The 17,707-nt window shown below is 49.8% G+C and overlaps 1 protein-coding gene and 2 long non-coding RNA genes across 15 annotated transcripts in view; 1 reads left to right on the plus strand and 2 right to left on the minus strand.

Annotated features, from left to right (window-relative positions):
* Window positions 1–17,707, minus strand: part of RAPGEF1 (Rap guanine nucleotide exchange factor 1) — a 169,998-nt gene that overhangs the window by 54,203 nt on the left and 98,088 nt on the right. For all 13 annotated transcript variants that reach the window (XM_031654661.1, XM_003911164.4, XM_031654669.1 and 10 more), the window contains 6 exons: window positions 10,411–10,499; window positions 9,301–9,453; window positions 8,747–8,870; window positions 8,111–8,294; window positions 5,963–6,463; window positions 1,876–2,078 (listed from right to left, as the gene is read on the minus strand). In XM_031654661.1, the coding sequence (XP_031510521.1) occupies window positions 1,876–2,078; window positions 5,963–6,463; window positions 8,111–8,294; window positions 8,747–8,870; window positions 9,301–9,453; window positions 10,411–10,499 (1,254 nt within the window). The remainder of the gene's footprint in view (window positions 1–1,875; window positions 2,079–5,962; window positions 6,464–8,110; window positions 8,295–8,746; window positions 8,871–9,300; window positions 9,454–10,410; window positions 10,500–17,707) is intronic.
* On the plus strand, window positions 2,077–4,763 carry LOC110741353. The gene is made up of 2 exons (XR_002517417.2): window positions 2,077–2,572; window positions 4,534–4,763. It is a non-coding gene; the product is annotated as an uncharacterized LOC110741353 (long non-coding RNA).
* LOC110741352 lies at window positions 5,348–5,956 on the minus strand. Its single transcript, XR_002517415.1, has 2 exons — window positions 5,836–5,956; window positions 5,348–5,752 (listed from the first exon to the last, which is right to left on the minus strand). It is a non-coding gene; the product is annotated as an uncharacterized LOC110741352 (long non-coding RNA).

Raw genomic sequence — 17,707 nt, forward strand, 5'->3', positions numbered from 1 at the left:
TCAGGTGGTATGCCTGGGTTGTCATTAGGATTGGGCCTGGCTCCCAGGTCTTCTGTTTCTAGCTGTGGGCTTGGATTAAGGTTCACTGGCTCTGTCAGCCTCAATTTACTTATAATGGGGATGCCAGGAGCTGTGGCAGGGACCATGTAGAGCCAGATGAGAGCCCTGGTGCTTACCTGGGGAGGTGTTCAACACAGATGTTCCTAATAGGCCTCCGGGGGCCGAGTTCACCACTGCCCCGCAGGCATGGTGGAACAGGTTCTGATTCCACTCACTCACTAGGGGTGTCTCCCCAAATATTCAGAAGCCTGTGGACTCCACAGTGTGGAGAAGATGCCCAATGGGCCAAAAATATTTTCAATAAATCTGGCTCAGCAATGGCTGTTTTTTTTTGAGACAGGGTCTCACTATGTTGTCCAGGCTGGTCTTGAACTTCTGGGATCAAGTGATCGTCCACCTCAGCCTCCCAAGTAGCTGGGACTATAGGCATGTGCCACCACCACTCCTGGGTCTCGGCAATGGTTCTAACCAAACATTTTAAGCAAGGGGTCTCTAAATGAGGCATTTATGTTTCCATGGTGGGACCCTTTTTGAAACATCTCCAAAGCAATTGAGACTCATATTCACAATTGTGCCTGTGGGATGGGCAGGGCAGGTGAGGATCTGAGACCCTGAAAATGGCACATGTGACACGGCTAACGAGTGGCAGGATTGGAATTCAGGACTCTCAACTCCAGGCTTGGCCTTTCCTCTACTGGACACGGCCTTCTCTGAAGGGGCTGAGTGTGGTTTCTCAGTGGAAACAAAACAGCTTGCTTGGTCAGCCAGAGCCCACTGAGTATAGGAAGCTCAGGGACTCCTGGGACTGGGCTGAGCCCCAGGTGATTATATGGAGTAATCCAGGGATATTTGTCCTCCAGTCTGCAGCTGCCTCCCAGAAGAATCAGACGGCCCTTCATGTCCTCTCGCAATGGATAAAAGATGGCCCAGGGCACACTAGTCGCCTCCTGGTAGAAGCCACCAGACTGGCCAGCACACGAGCACAGCAACCCAGGCAGCTCTGAACAAGCCTGGAGCTCCCTGTTGGGGAGCTTCCTCTTCCTGGGGAGCATGGCTGGACAAGAGGCTCAGATCCTCAAATCCGACTAGGGCCCTCCATGTTCATTAACTGGCAGCAAAGGGAGAAAGTTTGGAGGGATGCCACAGGCACCCCCCATCTGCCTACCTGCCCAGTGCCTGGGCAGTTCCGGAGCCTCATGGGGTGCCCACGGTGGAACAGCCTGCCTTCTGTGCTGACCCGTGCTTCCTTACGTGCACGGGAGTCCTCAGCACAGGAGTGTTTTCTAGAAGAGGAAGGTGCCGTGTCTGAAACAGAGTGGCTCTGTTTAAAGCCATCCTCCGCTTCAATGGCGCTTGTTTCCCTTGGGCCCTCCCCGGCCAAGGCTGGGTTGTAAGTCACTCTACACAGTTAGGCCCATTATGCCAATCAAGTCCACAGATGGCCATGCACAGACCATGTCCTGTGCTTTGACTGAGTCCCTCCCTTCTGGGAGGTCTATGTTGAAGCCAAAGAAGACAGAAAAAAAATACAAGAGACCGTCAGCAGAGAGAGCAAACACCCTGAGTACAAGCCTGTCCCTGCTGCGTGGGCCTGCTGTGGAAAAGAAAGGTCCCTGCACCCCAGGGTGGGGAGGTGGTGGAGCGGGCACTGGGCTGCTGGTGAGCATCTCAGGAGGAAGTAAAAGCATCTGTGTGGGAGATGGTGCCTTCCACACCCAAAACTGGGGCCCTGCCACGGCAGGGAGGAAGCTCGTTCTGGTTCCTAGAGACCTGCTAGAATCAGAAGTTCTAGTCACAAGGGAGGGTGTCACTCACCAGCTGCCGCTGCTTGGGGGGTAGGGCGGGTGGCGGGGCCAGCTCCTGCACGGAGTCCACCCCGCTGAAGGAGTCGCTGAAGCCGTAGACCTCCATGAGGAGCTTGTTCTTCTGCTGGTAGATGTGCTCGTTCTGCGGCGTCTGGTAGAACATGGAGGGCTGCGGCTCCGAGTAGTCCTCCAGCAGCTGCATGTAGGCCAGCACTGTGAAACGGAGGGACAGAGCTGCAGCAAGGCTGGGGGCTGCCACGTCAGGGAACCCCTCCCCGCATTCTTCCCACAGCAGCTGGGGGGCTTTCCACCGAAAGCACCTCAGGGAGGGATGAACAGGCGGAGCGCAGAGGCCTTTTCGGGCAGTGAAATCACACCCTGTCTGATGCGCTAACGGAGGAGACCCGTCCAGACCGGCAGACGCGCAACACCGATGGGGAACCCTAATGCGAACTCAGGACTCAAGCGAGGGACTCAAGGGATGGCAAGTCTCAGCCACCTCCTGAGCAGGCACTTTCCCCTCGGGGCACGTCACAAGTGCCCTGCCAGGTGGAGCTGAGCTTCAGATACCAAGAAAAAGTGGTGGCTCTGCAGTGCTAAATTTTGTATCCTCAAATAAGCACAAAGCCAGAGGCTTTTCTGCAAACCTCAACTAGTCAACAAATCAAGGAAGGCCAGACACTGAGCTGAGGAGGACAGTCACAAAGGTAGGGAGTTTATTTCTTCCCTCAGCCACTCTGGGGGTCCAGGTATAGAGGAAATGCTCTCTCTCCAGGAGTGTCACTGAAGGAAAGGGTTCAAAGTCACCTTCTTTATTTAAAAGATTATGTAATAAGAATTTCTTACTAGCTCCAACAAGCAGAGCAGAACTTGGTTGGAAAAGATGCACAGGAAGAGATGGTTCCCCCCTGAGGTCAGCTGCTGCTACTGAAAGGGCAGCTCGCAGCCCCTTGAGCTTGTCTTACACTTCCTTTTTTTTTTTTTCGAGACTGAGTTTCGCTCTTGTCGCCCAGGCTGGAGTGTAATGGTGTGATCTCGGCTCACTGCAACCTCCACCTCGTGGGTTCAAGTGATCCTTCTGCCTCAGTCTCCCGAGTAGCTGGGATTACAGGCATGGACCACGACGTCCAGCTAATTTTTGTATTTTCAGTAGAGATAGGGTTGTGCCATGTTGGTCTGGCTGGTCTCAAACTCCTGACCTCAGGTGATCCACCTGGCTCGGTCTCCCAAAGTGATGGGATTACAGGCGTGAGCCACTGCGCCTAGCCCCACACTTCCTCTTTAATGCTGCGCAACCATCGTCACCAGGCTCCAGAGGAAGGGGCAAGCCTAGGAAGGTGATCCCAAGCACCCACAAACTGTTCCCTAAAAAGACTAAACGTGGCCGGGCACAGTGGCTCATGCCTATAATCCCAGTGCTTTGGGAGGCTGAGGCAGGAGGGTCACTTGAGGCTAGTTCGACACCAGCCTGGGCAACACAGTGAGACTCCCATCTCTAAAAAGAAAAAAGAAAAGAAAAAAATTAGCAATGGTGGTATGTGCCTATGGTCCCAGCTATTCAAGAGGCTGAGGTGGGAGGATCCCTTGAACCGAGTTCAAGGCTGCAGTGAACTATGGAAAAAAGAAAAAGACCAAACACAACCACCTCTGCCTGACTTTTCTGTGAAACTGTGATCTCTTCAGGAGGTCTTTCTGAACTCTTGATGATGAAGCCCTTGTAGAGACCTGCTAGCCAAGCATAGGGAATAGCAGTGACATTCCCAGCCTTCTAGAAATGAGGAGGACCCGGTCCATTTCAAAAGCAGCCCAGTGGCCAGGCAGCCAGCATTGCTGGGAAGGCTCAGCCGCCAGTGCTCAGGGCCTGGGACTGTGGGGATTTCAGGTGCCGGACAGTGATCACAAGGCTCGTCTGGTGCAAGGGACTCATAGGGTTGCCCCTGGCAAGAGGGGCTGGGGACCCTCATGATATCAGTGCATCCCAAATGATGAGGAGACGTCGTGACACTGGGACTGAGCGTGTGTGAACTCAGGCCAGTGTCAGCCACGCGGCCAGGGTGATGATTCTTTCCTTCTTTCCCTGAAAGCAATTTTGAGGCATTTTCCACAAGGTCACCTGAGGGTCCCCTCGGGGAGTGAAGAGCAGACTGGGGACTAGGACTGAGGCTCAGGGTACCTAAGTTTGGGGCTCTTTCACAGAGTATGGAGAAGACCACCCCCTGCATAGGGGTCAACACTGAAAACTGGATGGGATCTCAAGGAAGGAGGGCTGAATCCCTTCCTCCTTGGCTTGGGAGGAAGTGTAACAGGCTTGTACAACTCAGGTCAGGCTCTCAGTCCCAGATCCGTGCCCCACTTGCTTGTTGATCTTGGGCAATACTCAGTTCTTCTAAGCTCCAGTTTCTCTACCTATGAAGTTGGAGCTAATAGGGCCTGCCTTGCAGGTGGCTGTCACGATGACCTTCGACAGGGCGTGTGAAGCTTTAGCTCAGGGCACGCCATGGCTGCAGCTCAGGAGTTTTTTAGAGGTTTGCAGGCTCCAGTGCTGGAGACACTGATGAATGGGTTAAAGCCTCAAAATGGTGGCCTAAATTATTGGGGATTTTCAGCCACTTGAGACTGTCTGAAAGGAAACACTGGCTACCCCTCCCTTTCCTTCTCCCCTCTACAGACCCTGCATGAGGACCGCCGCCCACACTTGTTCTAGGAGCTGGAAGGGTAAGGCTCTCTGGCGTCTGCTGCAGTTTGTAAGGATGCCATCCTGCCCAGTGTCTGAGCTCAGAGGACCCCTCCCCTAGGGAAGGAAAGGGGGTGAGCCTGAGTGGCATGTAGCCCAAGATAACAGGGGTGAAGGGGGAGGCCAACAGCTCTTTAAACACTTGTCCATGCAGAGGGAGGGGAAGAGAAGGAAATGCTTCTGGCATTGTCATTGCACACTCCTCTGCAGGAGCCCTGGTTTCTGATGAGCGAATATACACGACAGATGGGGATGACATCATTAGTCCCACAGAGCCAGCCCTCCCTCTAGCTGGGGGACCACTGCTGAGGCCATCACACAAGCTGGGCAACACCCACCGAGGAGCTGGGGATACATGACACCATCTCAGCCGCAGCCTTCTGGAGACCACGCAGCCGGCCCTCAGGGCGATCCTTGCTGGACTGAACCAAGCCAGGTCTTCCCTTCTTTGAGAATGGGGCCCAGTTCTAAGCTGGGCTCAGATGCTCTCATTTGGGAATTTGGAGTAGAGATTCCATTTCTAGTTCACAGAAGTTCTCTGTTGGATATGTCAACTGAGGCCAGGGAAGCCTGGGGCTGTGGGGCTAACGTGACCACACACATTGAAACGGTGACAGCTGTGCTGCCAAGAAAATCGAAGCAGAACTATGCTAGTGAAGCGGGGAGAGGGCGGGGACAGAGAGGGCCAGGCAACTCCCAGAAGTGTGGGGCAGTTAGGGGAGCTAGGAGAAAACAGAATTTCCAGGAGAACTCTCCTTATTACTTTTATGGCAGATTTACAGTTGGAAAATATTCAAAACTTCAGCTCCACCCCTGGGCTCCAGCAACATCATATATTAAAATGTTTGGTCCAAGAAGTGTCCTCAATTACTTCTGCTGGCCAACCTCAGCTCCCACGTCATTCTGGGAGCATGAACAGAGACAGCGTGCTCTAGACAGGGTCCTTAGACAATCACTCTGTGGACACTAGGTAAGTTCTGCTGAAATTCACATATCCACCTCGCTCTATGCAGATGTTGCTGCAATGCTGTCCTGCATGCCAGGACACTTGTTCCCCTCTGTCACTGTGATCAGGCCAGAAGGTCAACTGCTGCCATCTAAAGAGGAGAAGCCCTTGGGCTACGTGGAGAATCGGCCTGAGACTGTACGGAAACTGTAAAGGAGAGATCAGCTGATCAGGCTTTAAAAACGATCACCTGTAATGAGAAAACCTGGCTCCCAGAAGTGTCGACATACCTGGCTGGCCTATCTTTTATGAAATAATGAGGCCACTGATTTGCTTCTGGTCTAATGCTGAAAGAAAACATACTGCCATTTCAGGTTATAAAATGCACTTCCTGACAACAGTGCAACAAAAGCTTACTGTGTTTGTTTTTCTTCTCTGGTAGAGGAGGTGGTTTTTCTGGGTCACCCGTTGATTCAGGAGCAGTAAAATCACCCACAAATTCGACAGGGGCTGAGGAACCTCCATGCTGAAAGGGGAGAATAGCAGCAAAGGGCGCATAGGGGACGGACTGGATTGGGGCCGTGCTCTGCAGGTCCTCCCCAGAGATGTTGTCGTACTGCGAGGGATGCCGCTCGTAGGACACCCTGCAGCCAGAGCTGTCCGCCGTCTGGGAGGCTGCACTCCTGCGCTTCTTCTCGGGGAGAGCAGGCGGCGTATCTGTCTGCTGCCCTGGGGCCAGAGGTCCGTCTGGCTGCGGATGGCTGCCAAGAGGCAGCTGGAAAGGATGGCCAACAAATGGAGACCCAGACTCCCCCAAAGACTCTGGCAACGGGCTAAGGTTCCAGGCCGTCTGCTGAGGTATCTGGTCTGCGTTAGAGAGGTCTTGCTGGAGGAATTCATAGTCGGGATCATAGTGGTCTGCAGTTACAACAGGGGAAAAAAAAGACCCGTTAGCCAGAGGCCCTGCAGGAGCAGCCAGCCCCCGCTGCCCACCTCTCGCCGGCTTGCTCATGGGTGTGTGACAAAGACATGTCTCCAGGGTTTCGTTCATATTTACATGTTATATTCTTCATTCTCCTCCCTGATTATAAAAGCAAACCAGATGGGAATATGGCTGTTTGCTATACTTTTCTTATTTTTTACATTTCTTACTTAAAAAAAAAGAAAAATACACAACCATCACAGAAACTGTGGCAAATTACATCAAGAAAATAAAAATCACCCACAACCCCGTAATCTAACTGTATTTTCTATTTACATTTTGATGTATTTCCTTAAATGCCTCTTTTGCTTCTAGGATTCCTTTTTGAAAAAGCCCAACTGAGGGCTGCGTGGTGGCTCACGCCTATAATTCCAGCACTTTGCAAGGCTGAGGCAGGCCAATCACTTCAGGTCAGGAGTTCAAGGCCAGCCTGGCCAATGCAGCGAAACCCTGTCTCTACTAAAAATACAAAAATTGGCTGGGCGCAGTGGCTCACGAATGTAATCCCAGCACTTATTGAGGCTGAAGTGGGCTGCTCACTTGAGGCCAGGAGTTCAAGACCAGCCTGGCCAATGTGATGAAACCATTTTCTCTACTAAAAATACAAAAATTGGCTGGGCACGGTGGCCCACGCCTGTAATCCCAGCACTTTGGGAGGCTGAGGCGGGCAGATCACCTGAGGTCAGGAGTTCAAGACCAGCCTGGCCAACATGGTGAAACCCCGCCTCTACTAAAAATACAAAAAAATTACCCGGACGTGGTGGTGCACACCTGTAGTCCCAGCCACTTGGGAGGCTGAGGCAGGAGAATCACTTGAACCTGGGAGGCGGAGGTTGCAGTAAGCCCAGATAGTGCCACTGCACTCCAGCCTGGGTGACAGAGTGAGGCTCTGTCTCAAAAAAAAAATTAAGAATACTATGAAAATATGTAAATGGCCCTGTACTTTTTCCAGTTATCAATGTATTATGAGCAATTTTTAATAGCTACAGATTATTCCAGCAAATGAATGTACCATCATTCACCTGATTTCCTACCAATGAAATCTTGCTATTAATCGCTGATTATGCTCCTAGGATACATTCTCAGAAGTGAAAATATCTAGTTCACAGGATACAAACAGCTTCCTGCTCTCTAAGCCCCCTGCCCGGCAGATGGGAGGGGCCTGCACAGCACACATTCAGCGCTGACTAAGGAGAAGGCTGGCTCGTGTGGCTCTCTCCCCTTCAGCCTCTGTCAAGTGTTGTCAGGACCCCCACCCCTTCATTTAAAGCTCTCAACACAAATGGCTCTTAATTTTGGTAAAGAGAGTCAAATTACCCACTGACAGATGAACTAACAACAGTTACCGCTTGAATATCTAGGCTGTGGTTTTACGTTGTGATTTCATTTACATGCTCAACTTCCTAGGGAGGCAGATACTGTTATCCTTATTTTGCAGATGAGGAAGCTGAGGCTCAGATTTTAAACAAGTTGGCCAAAGTCACGTAGTCAATGATCGCATGACCTGGGACTCCCACCCAGGACTGTATGGCCCCAGAGAAGCCACCAAGACAGGATGGAACAGGAGGATGCTGGTGGCTCACCTAGTGTTTCACAGCTTGTGTTCCGGGAGCACTGCCCACTGTCCCTGTCCAGAGAGGACAGCTGCTCGTCTGACTTGCTGAGCTTGCCTATGCTGCTGCAAGGGGAGAGGCGGGGCGACTCTCCACCATATGAGTGGCTGCCTCCTGACAGTCGCCTCTGTGCATAACAGTCAACGTCAAAATCCTTAAACGGAAAAAGAAAAACAAAGCCAAGTCACTTCTGAGAAACGGTGGCAGAGACCAGGGGTGAGGCAACCGGTGCATTTACTTAGAGAAGGAAATACTGCCAGGCAAACTCAAAAACCACCTCTGACGCCAGCAATTGAAGGACACATACAGCAGAGAAGCAGCCACCTGGAGTTGGTGGGGGGTGTGACCAGGGAGGGCTCTGGGGCTGGGCTCACCTATCCCCAGGAGACGCCCTTTGGCTCTGGCCTCCCTGCCCTGACCCTTATCCCCATATGGGAATTTGGATGATGTCCTGGAATGAGAGGCATGGGTACAAGGTCTCACACCCCTCGATGTGACAAAACACCAGCGACTGAAGACCATGGGTTTCTTTCAGCTTCAGGAGCAAATCCCTGAGCCCCCCACCCCCTCCCTGCCTTCCCAAGAAGCGAACACGAGCTGCATTACCTGCCTATTGATTCCAACAGGCAAACTGGAGCCACTGGTGGCTCGGCTCATGGGGGCCACCACAGCCACTCGGGTAGGGGACGGTGCCGACTGTCTTTTCTTGGGTGGCAATGCTGGTGGAGGACTGAAACAGACCAAAACGTCCAGGCAGACCAAACCACACTCACCAAAGCTCTTCAGCGTGATATTGGGGTACAGGATGTGGGGCTCTTTCATTACTAGACTCTCCACACCCAGTGTTCACACTTCAACTCCTGCCTACTCCCCTCCGCCAAAGTAAAACCTGTAAATACCAAATAAACGAAAAAGAACAACCCTTTCTTTTTCTTTCATAATAAATCATACCAGGTCTCCCTGGGCTGAGGGCACAAGGAGGCCTTCAGGAGAGCTCAGGGTGGCCAGAGAGGGCTGGGCGGGGTTGGGACAGCTCCAGAGTCAGCCTCCCAAGGGGGGCCAAGGCCCCAGCACTGAGGGGAAAGGGCCCGAGCCCTGCCTTCCTCCCTTTCTTGCTCATTCTGCCATGGGAGGCACTGGACAAACAGGAAGGTAATTACCTATTATCAACCACCCGAATGCCAGGCAGAGGGGGCTTGGGGGGCGCGACCTCTTCATCTGTGGCGTCTGGGAGGAGCTCAGTTGACTGTGACATCCCGGTCGTCTTGTTTAGGATTTCTACCTCGCGGTCTGTCAGGGGGAGCTCTGCTGGGCTGCAGAATTGGGAAGAACTTGGGGTTACAGAAGGTCAAAGATGGGACAAGCACATACAGGCCCTGAGATGGTGAGGATGTGACTGGGTAGAACATGGTGGGTGAGGTGGGGCTGAAGAGCAGGCTCCCTGGATACAAAGCTCTGGGGTTCTGGTTTGGTTGCTAAGGAGCTACTGGAGCTTGGCTGTGCCCCCAACTTTGCACCTCAGTTTCCTCATCTGAAGATGATCTAAGGGCTCTCTAAAATGCTCCAGGCCGGGCACAGTGGCTCACACCTATAATCCCAGCACTTTGGGAGGCCAAGGTGGCAAATCACTTGAGGTTAGGAGTTTCAGACCAGCTTGGCCAACATGGAATACAAAAATTAGCCGGGCGTGGTGGCGTGCACCTGTAGTCCCAGCTACTTGAAAGGCTGAGGCAGGAGAATCACTCTAACCTGAGAGGAGGAGGTTGCAATGAGCCCAGATCGTACCACTGGACCCCAGCCTGAGCAACAGAGACTCTGTCTCAAAAACAAAACAAAAGCTCCAAATTTATGTTTTATATTTTTACCAGGAGCTTGGAGTAGAGATGAATATAAACCCTTACAACCATCGATGTCATCCTCAGTTTACTCTGGATCAAGCAAGAGTGCGCTCAAGTCAAATCCCCCAAACCCAAGCCCTTAAAAGTTCTTTGTAATTATGAAACGAAGTTGCCCAGAAAAAGCACTGGTATGTGTCACTGGATGTGCTCACACATGATCCTTGGAAACAGTCACGCTGAAGAGTAAACTTGAGATGGGCAATACTTCAAGCCTGTGTGAAATATACACACAATGCTAACCACTGAAAAAGCAATATGGGCCTCCAGCAGCCCACCCTCATGCTGCCCACCCCCCGGGCCCTATCCTTGTCAAATGTAGAGACTTTGCCACTGAGTGTGACCCCCGCGACAGGAGGGTTAGTCAGCACCTACCCATCAGGCTTGCCAGCAGGGGAACTGGGCTTCACGGGGCTGGTCGGAGATGGACGTCCCTGCTTCTCGACGGTGAGCCTGACCAGCTCCTACCCCCAAAAGAAAAAGGCAATGAGCAAAGCTCCTGTCACCACTGAGTTTCCACAAGAAGGCAGGCAGGTGCTGCCTGTCCTCTGCTGCTGAGTCTCATTTCTGTGCCTACAGATTCTCCACGCACCATAAACGCAAGAATCACTTGCCTTAGGTAGTCTGCATGACTTCCCAAATGTCCCCGGCCCTCCAAAAATACCTTCATGGCATGTCAAGAAGTTTCAAATGCGTAAAGGCACTTCCTCTTGGAAGGGGATATGGCAAACCCCAGAGTCTCAAAATGATTGTTTATCACACAAATTACAATACCCGGCAGAACAGATTCCCAGTCAGTTTGTTGGGGAATGACTCTGTTTCTAGTTCTCTAAAGTGCGTGTGGCACTGGGTGGCTTCCCAAGGCGAGCTGGCCACAGGTGTGGTGGAGCAGCTAGCTGGTGGGGGTGGGTGGGGGCTGGTTGGGATCCTTGTCAATGGAGAAGGAGTTAAGGGGAGATAACCCAGCAAAGAAATCACTTTAGAACCATTAACTGAGAAAAAAGAAAAGAAAAATAGCCTTTTTCAAATCATAGCAAAAGAAAAAAAAGGGAAGACCTAAGGGCCCATGTGGTTTTTTAAAAAAGATTAGAATGCATTTTCTCCCAGTTTGATGAGTTTTGACAACTGCATATACCCAAGTAAGTGCCACTAAAAACACAAAGAACATTTCCAGCCAATCTGCCCCGCCCCAACCGTTTTTTAACTTCCATTATCATAGATTACTTTTGCCTGTCCTAGAACTTTATATAAATGCAACCATATCATATATATACTTTTGTGTCCATTTTCTTTTTAAAAACAGCTTTATGGATATATAATTCATATGCCATCAAATTCACCCATTTAAAGTGTACGATTCAGTGGTTTTTAGTCTGTTCACAGAGTTGTGTGACCATCAGCACAATCAATTTTAGGACTTCTCATCACCCCAAAAGGAAACTCCACATTCCCCTCGACCCCCAGCCCCTGGAAGCCGCCAATCCACTTCCTGTCCACACATCTTTGCCTGCTCTGTCCCCCACGCTCAGCGTCAACGGCTGTGCTTCGTGTGTGCGAGGCGCCTGCTGCTAGTTGCCGGCAGTGTTCCCACGAGTGGATGCATCACAACTCCCCCTGCCTTCCTGTCGATGGACACCTGGCCAGGGCCTACGTGTTTCAGCAGGAAGCTGTTTCCAAGTCATAGAGGAGGTGGCAGCGGATGCCAGTGGGCAACACAGTAACCAGAGACCCTGAACCAGTGGCTGCCAAGCCTCTCGACTCAAAAACACCACACACAAAAACGGCAGTGTATGCTGCAAATAAGTCAGAGTCAGTTACCATCCTTCCCAGTGCAAGGGTTCTTTTGAAAACACAAAAAATAGAAGGTGAACACGCCAAAAAAAATATCAAACAAGAAAGTCACAGATACCAATGGTCAATAATCATAAGACATTCATCACTTTGGATGGTAATAAAATAGAAACTTCCAGATATAGTAGGTGGGAGCACCGCTTCAGACAGCCTCTTCAGAGGGATGACTTATCAGTATACATCAAAAGCCTTAAACATTTGCATTATGAGAATTTTGCACCAGGTGCAGTGGCTCATGCCTATAATCCTAGCACTTTGGGAGGCTGAGGCAGAAGGATGGCTTGAGCCCAGGGGTTCAAGGCTGCAGTGAACTGTAATCACACTCCAGCCTAGGTGAGAGATTAAGACTCCGTCTCTTAAAAAAAGAATCTTGCCCAAGAAAAATGTCATGAATGTGTGCAAAAATTAAACCACAAAAGATGGTCATCACAGAGTATACATAAGATTATGTATCATTAATGTGATAATTTTGAATAGTTCAATATCCCACAATTAAATATTTGATAATATGTACTGATTACATAAGTCATGATAGAACCAGACAATGGGCCAACCATTACATTGTTATTAAAAACAAAGTCACAACAAGAATATGCACTGTATCATGGAAAGATGCTGTAATACATTAAGTGGAAAAATAGTTCTAGGTGATATGCTGGTATATATTGCATGTTTTGTAAACAAAGCCAAATCAAGAATATATGTAATACAAAAAATATGGCTATGAAACACCCCTTTATTTTGTTCTTTTTCTATTTTCTAAATTTTCTGAAATGAACATATATTACTTCTGAAATAATAACTACACAAGCAACCCCCTCCCAAAACTAAATGCATCTATCAAACTCTTGGGCTTAAGTGATCCTCCTGCTTTGGCCTCCCAAAGTGTTGGGATTACAGGTGTGAGCCACCATGCCCAGCCAGGCATATCCACAGACACAGGTTCAGTGTTACCCTACTCTGTGACAGTTGTTACCCCATTCAGATGTCTATTCTTGAAGAACTGTGGAGAAGTAAAATCTCTAAGAGCCAAGTAATAGCAAGAAAGGAGAACCTTAATACTTAGATGTTAGCATAATTTAGAAGTTAATATTTAAGGAGCAGTCATCTAGCTGGTGATTGATTACAAACAGGACAAGACAGAGGATGAGAGACTATACAATCAGGGAAGAGAGCAATTAGGACAGAGGCAGCTCCCCTGCACCCTATCGCCTGGAGGAGCGGGAACGGTGGGAGACGCAGCTCTTCCTAAAAGCACAACGCCAGGCCCCAAAGAAGAGCATCACGGCCTTAAAGGGAGTTAAAGAGTGCCAGAACACAGTGCCCTGGACACCCCACTTTCAGATCCACTCTTCTTTACAAGCAGGGCAAAAGGAACAGAAAGAAGTCTGTGTTGTTTGCATCTGTTGATACAGGAAAACATTCCCGACTCTTCATTGATTCATGAGCAATTCTAGTTAGATCGTCATCTTTCTGGAGAGGCAGCTGTAAACTCAACTAATGAACGATGGCAAAAGAATCCTGGAATGACAGGCACACATGTGCAGGCAGGCGCCCGAATTCAAAGATGATGTCACGATCCCAATCATGCTCCCTACACTAGCTTGCATGGCCTAGGCTTGAAAAGAGTATAAAAGGGGGCGGGCTGCTTTTTAAATTTACCACCTATCTCCCTGCCTAGACAGAAGGTCTTTAGTCTTGACTTGCCTTAACTATCACAGAAGAGAAACCCTAAAATGTGCACATATCTAGCTACTGTGCTAACACCCTAATCTCATTGAAAGCTGACCATTTATAACTTGGCATGAGCCCAATACCTCCTACTGAAGGTAGAATTTTTTTTGAGAGGGATGTCAGACTTTTTAATTGTCCTGAGGCACAAGTTAGAAAAGACTGAAAGGCCGGGCGCGGTGGCTCACTCCTGTAATCCCAGCACTTTGGCAGGCCGAGGTGGGTGGATCACGTGTAGGTCAGGAGATCAAGAGCACGGTGAAACCTCGCCTCTACTAAAAATACAAAAAATTAGCCGAGTGCGGTGGCGGGCGCCTGTAGTCCCAGCTACTCGGGAGGCTGAGGCAGGAGAATGGCATGAACCCGGAAGGCAGAGTGAGCCAAGATCGCGCCACTGCACTCCAGCCTGGGCGACAGAGCGAGACTCTGTCTCAAAGAAAAAAAAAAAAAAAAAAGACTAATAAAAAGGCCAGGCGTGGTTGCTCATGCCTGTGATCCTAGCACTTTGGCAGGCCGAGATGAGTGAATCACTCGAGCCCAGGAGTTCAAAACCAGCCTGGGCAACATGGTAAAACCCTGTCTTTACCAACAAAAAAAAAAAAAAAAAAATTTAGTTGGACGTGGTGGTATGCACCTATGGTCCCAGCTACTCAGGAGGCTGAGAATGGAGGATCACTTGAATCCAGAAGGTAGAGGTTGCAGTGAGCACAGATTGTGCCATTGTTGCACTCTAGTCTGGGTGACAGAGTGAGACTGTCTTGGGGGAAAAAAAAAAAAGACTGTAAGAGACTACTCTAGAGTCTATGTCTACAACAGTGACTGGAAACTCCCGGCTGGTCACTGAAAATCAGTTTTCAAAAGTCAAAAACAGTATTTGGAAAAGTAGCTCTCCAAATATGTAATACTTTACTTCCATGTTCATTTTATTCATATTGAAAATGATTATAGGCCGGGCGCAGTGGCTCACGCCTGTCATCCCAGCACTCTGGGGGGCCTAGGCGAGCGGATCACTGGAGGTCAGGAGTTCAGCCTGGCCAACATGGTGAAATCTTGTCTCTACTAAAGATAAAAAAAATTAGCCGGGCGTGGCGGTGGGTGCCTATAATCCCAGCTACTGTAATCTCCTGCTGAGGCAGGAGAATCACTTGAACCCTAGAGGTGGAGGTTGCAGCGAGCTGAGATCACGCCTGGGCAACAAGAGTGAGACTCCGTCTCAAAAAAAAAAAAAAAAAAAAAGAAAGAAAGAAAGAAAGAAAGAAAATAATCACAGAGAAGGAAGGGCTTAAATGACCTTTGACAAGTCAAAATACAGCTCTGGTGCTCAAGTAAGAGAGGAAATTAACTGGTCAAGTTGGAAAGAGGTGGGGTACTGATTTCAAAAGGTCATGCTGGGATATCTCTTTGACCTTGAGTGGCTCAGCCCCCCAACATCCAGGTGCTAGACTGGGTGTGGTTTTCAGAGAAAAACATTGAGGGTCTTTAAATTCCTCAGATTTCCATCCTTCAAGAGTCATAACCACCTCTGAGCTACAGGCTCCCGGTGGAAAAGCAGCCCCAGAACCTAACGAGGTGACAGGGGTCTATCTCTTACCTGAGATTATAAGACTACCTGGAAGAGAGCCATCATCACCGTCAAAAATGGTCACCGTGAGCCATTAGAAATGAACACTTCTCCAAGCAACACTGTTTCCCCACTGCCTCCTGGTTACCTAGTTCTTACCAGGTACTTTATATACTTTATCTTACTGAATCTCTCCTCAAATCTTCAGGGCAAATATTTTTAAACCTACTTGAAACTCAGGGAAGTAACTTGCCCAAGGTTATACAGCTTGAACAAGTGGCATTTATGTGGAGGCTTAAATGATAAATGCTACTACCCATTCAGGGACAAAACCAAAGTAATCCTGTTTTTTTTTTTTTGAGACGGAGTCTCGCTGTGTCGCCCAGGCTGGAGTGCAGTGGCGCGATCTCGGCTCACTGCAAGCTCCGCCTCCTGGGTTCACGCCATTCTCCCGCCTCAGCCTCCGAGTAGCTGGGACTACAGGCGCCCGCCACCTCGCCCGGCTATTTTTTTGTATTTTTAGTAGAGACGGGGTTTCACCATGTTAGCCAGGATGGTCTCGATCTCCTGACCTCGTGATCCGCCCGCCTCGGCCTCCCAAAGTGCTGGGATTACAGGCTTGAGCCACCGCGCCCGGCCAGTAATCCTGTTTTATAACACATGTTCAATCATTCAAAAAAAAGGGGAAAGACTCCCTTGAACAACTGAATGGGTTACGTAAACGATGGTGAGTCAGTGTAAAGCAGCGTCCAGCCCCTCCTCCAATGGGCTGTCGACATCCTCGTGAGTGCGTTTCCCCTCTGCACCGCTCCGGCCCCTCCCAGCTGCGGGAGGCTCTCTCATGCTACCAGGGCATGGGCTTGTACGGTGTCCCAGGCCTGAAGGGTCGGCGAGAGACGCTGGAAGTCACAGCTGGCTTGTGGGTGGGAGTGCAGAGAATCCTGTCCTCCCGTGGGAGGTAGCTCGGATGACATGGTGCGCAGGAGCCGGGGAGGGGCAGCGGGTTGGGGTGGGAATCATGCCCTTGCCACTGACTCTACTGCTCCACCTGGGCCTGAGTCTCCACACCTGTGAAAGGGGTAAGGGGCAGCCATTCATGCCTACTATGGAGGGTTGTCATGAGTATAAAGTGAGGATAATGTACAAAAAGCACCCAATAAATGTTAGATATTATTACTATTAGACAATAACAACAAATGCCAACATCATAGTGTCTCGATCACTCTCACTGCCTGTAATGACTCCAGCACGAAAAGCTCCCAGCCACAGGCAGCTCCTGTCCATCCTCCAGATGCCGGCCTGTCTCTTCCTTGGGGAAGCGTCTCTGATCACCCTGAGAAACGAAGGTCATCATACCCTTTCATCGCACCCTGTGCCATCTCCCTTGGCAGCGCTATATCACATGGGTGTGCCTTTGTGTTTATGGTCCTGTCCTCCTTAGACTTTAAGTGCCATAGGGCAGGGTCTGGGCCAGCTTTGCTCATATTCCCAATTCTCTCTCACTGCCTGGCACACAGAAGGTTCTCACTAAATGCTTCTTGAATAAATGAAACAAAACTGAATTTGTAAAGCTTCTCACCTAGAGAATCTTTGTTCTGGTTGAACTATTTTTAAAGCAATTGTGGAAAAGTTATTTACTCCGACACTGACAGGTTCATAATCTATAGGTTTCTCTCTCTTGTTTTTTTGTCCCAGTCACTTTGAAAAATCAAGGAAATTTTTCTTTCAGACATGCCTTTCAACTAATGAAGTGGTGCTGTAATGACTCCACAGAGGAAATGTACTTGGGACTGTCACAAAGCTTTATGAGTGGAAACTCACTCTCCTCCGTTTTGGCTACTCTAACTTGTGAACATCTCATCAGAATCAATTTGATAGAAGGACACCTTAATAATGTTACCTGAAAAATAACAATTTTCAATAATAGCATTTTCAGAAGCCTGGACAGGAACAGCAAGGATGGGTGAGCCAGAGTGACTCGGGACTGCTGATAAAGCCCCAGGCCATGTCCCACTCTGCCCTGCTGAACCCAATGTGCTACTGTGAGAACCAGACAGGATAACGTACGTGCCTGTCCTCCAAATCCTGGAAAGGGCCATCGGGTCTGATCACAACAGCCACCCTGGGCTACACCCTTGAGTCTCGCTGCCCTAAGCAGACACTAGTAACTTTTTGGAATGAAGGGAACACGGGCAGGCTGGGCGCAGTGGCTCATGCCTGTAATCCCAACACTTTGGGAGGCCGAGGTGGGCAGATCACCTGAGGTCAGGAGTTTGAGACCAGCCTGGCCAACATGGTGAAACCCCATCTCTACTAAAAATACAAAATTAGCTGGGTGTGGTAGCTCACACCTGTAATCCCAGCATCTCAGGAGGCTGAGGCAGGAGAATCACTTGAACCTGGGAGGCAGAGGTTGCAGTGAGCCAAGATTGCACCACTGCACTCCAGCCTGCGTGACAGAGCGAGACTCCATCTCAAAGAAAAAAAAAAAAAGGAGAACATGGGGGAATTCAGAGGAAAATACTGATG

This window comes from Papio anubis, chromosome 13, assembly GCF_008728515.1.
Source record: "Papio anubis isolate 15944 chromosome 13, Panubis1.0, whole genome shotgun sequence".
NCBI lineage: Eukaryota > Metazoa > Chordata > Mammalia > Primates > Cercopithecidae > Papio > Papio anubis.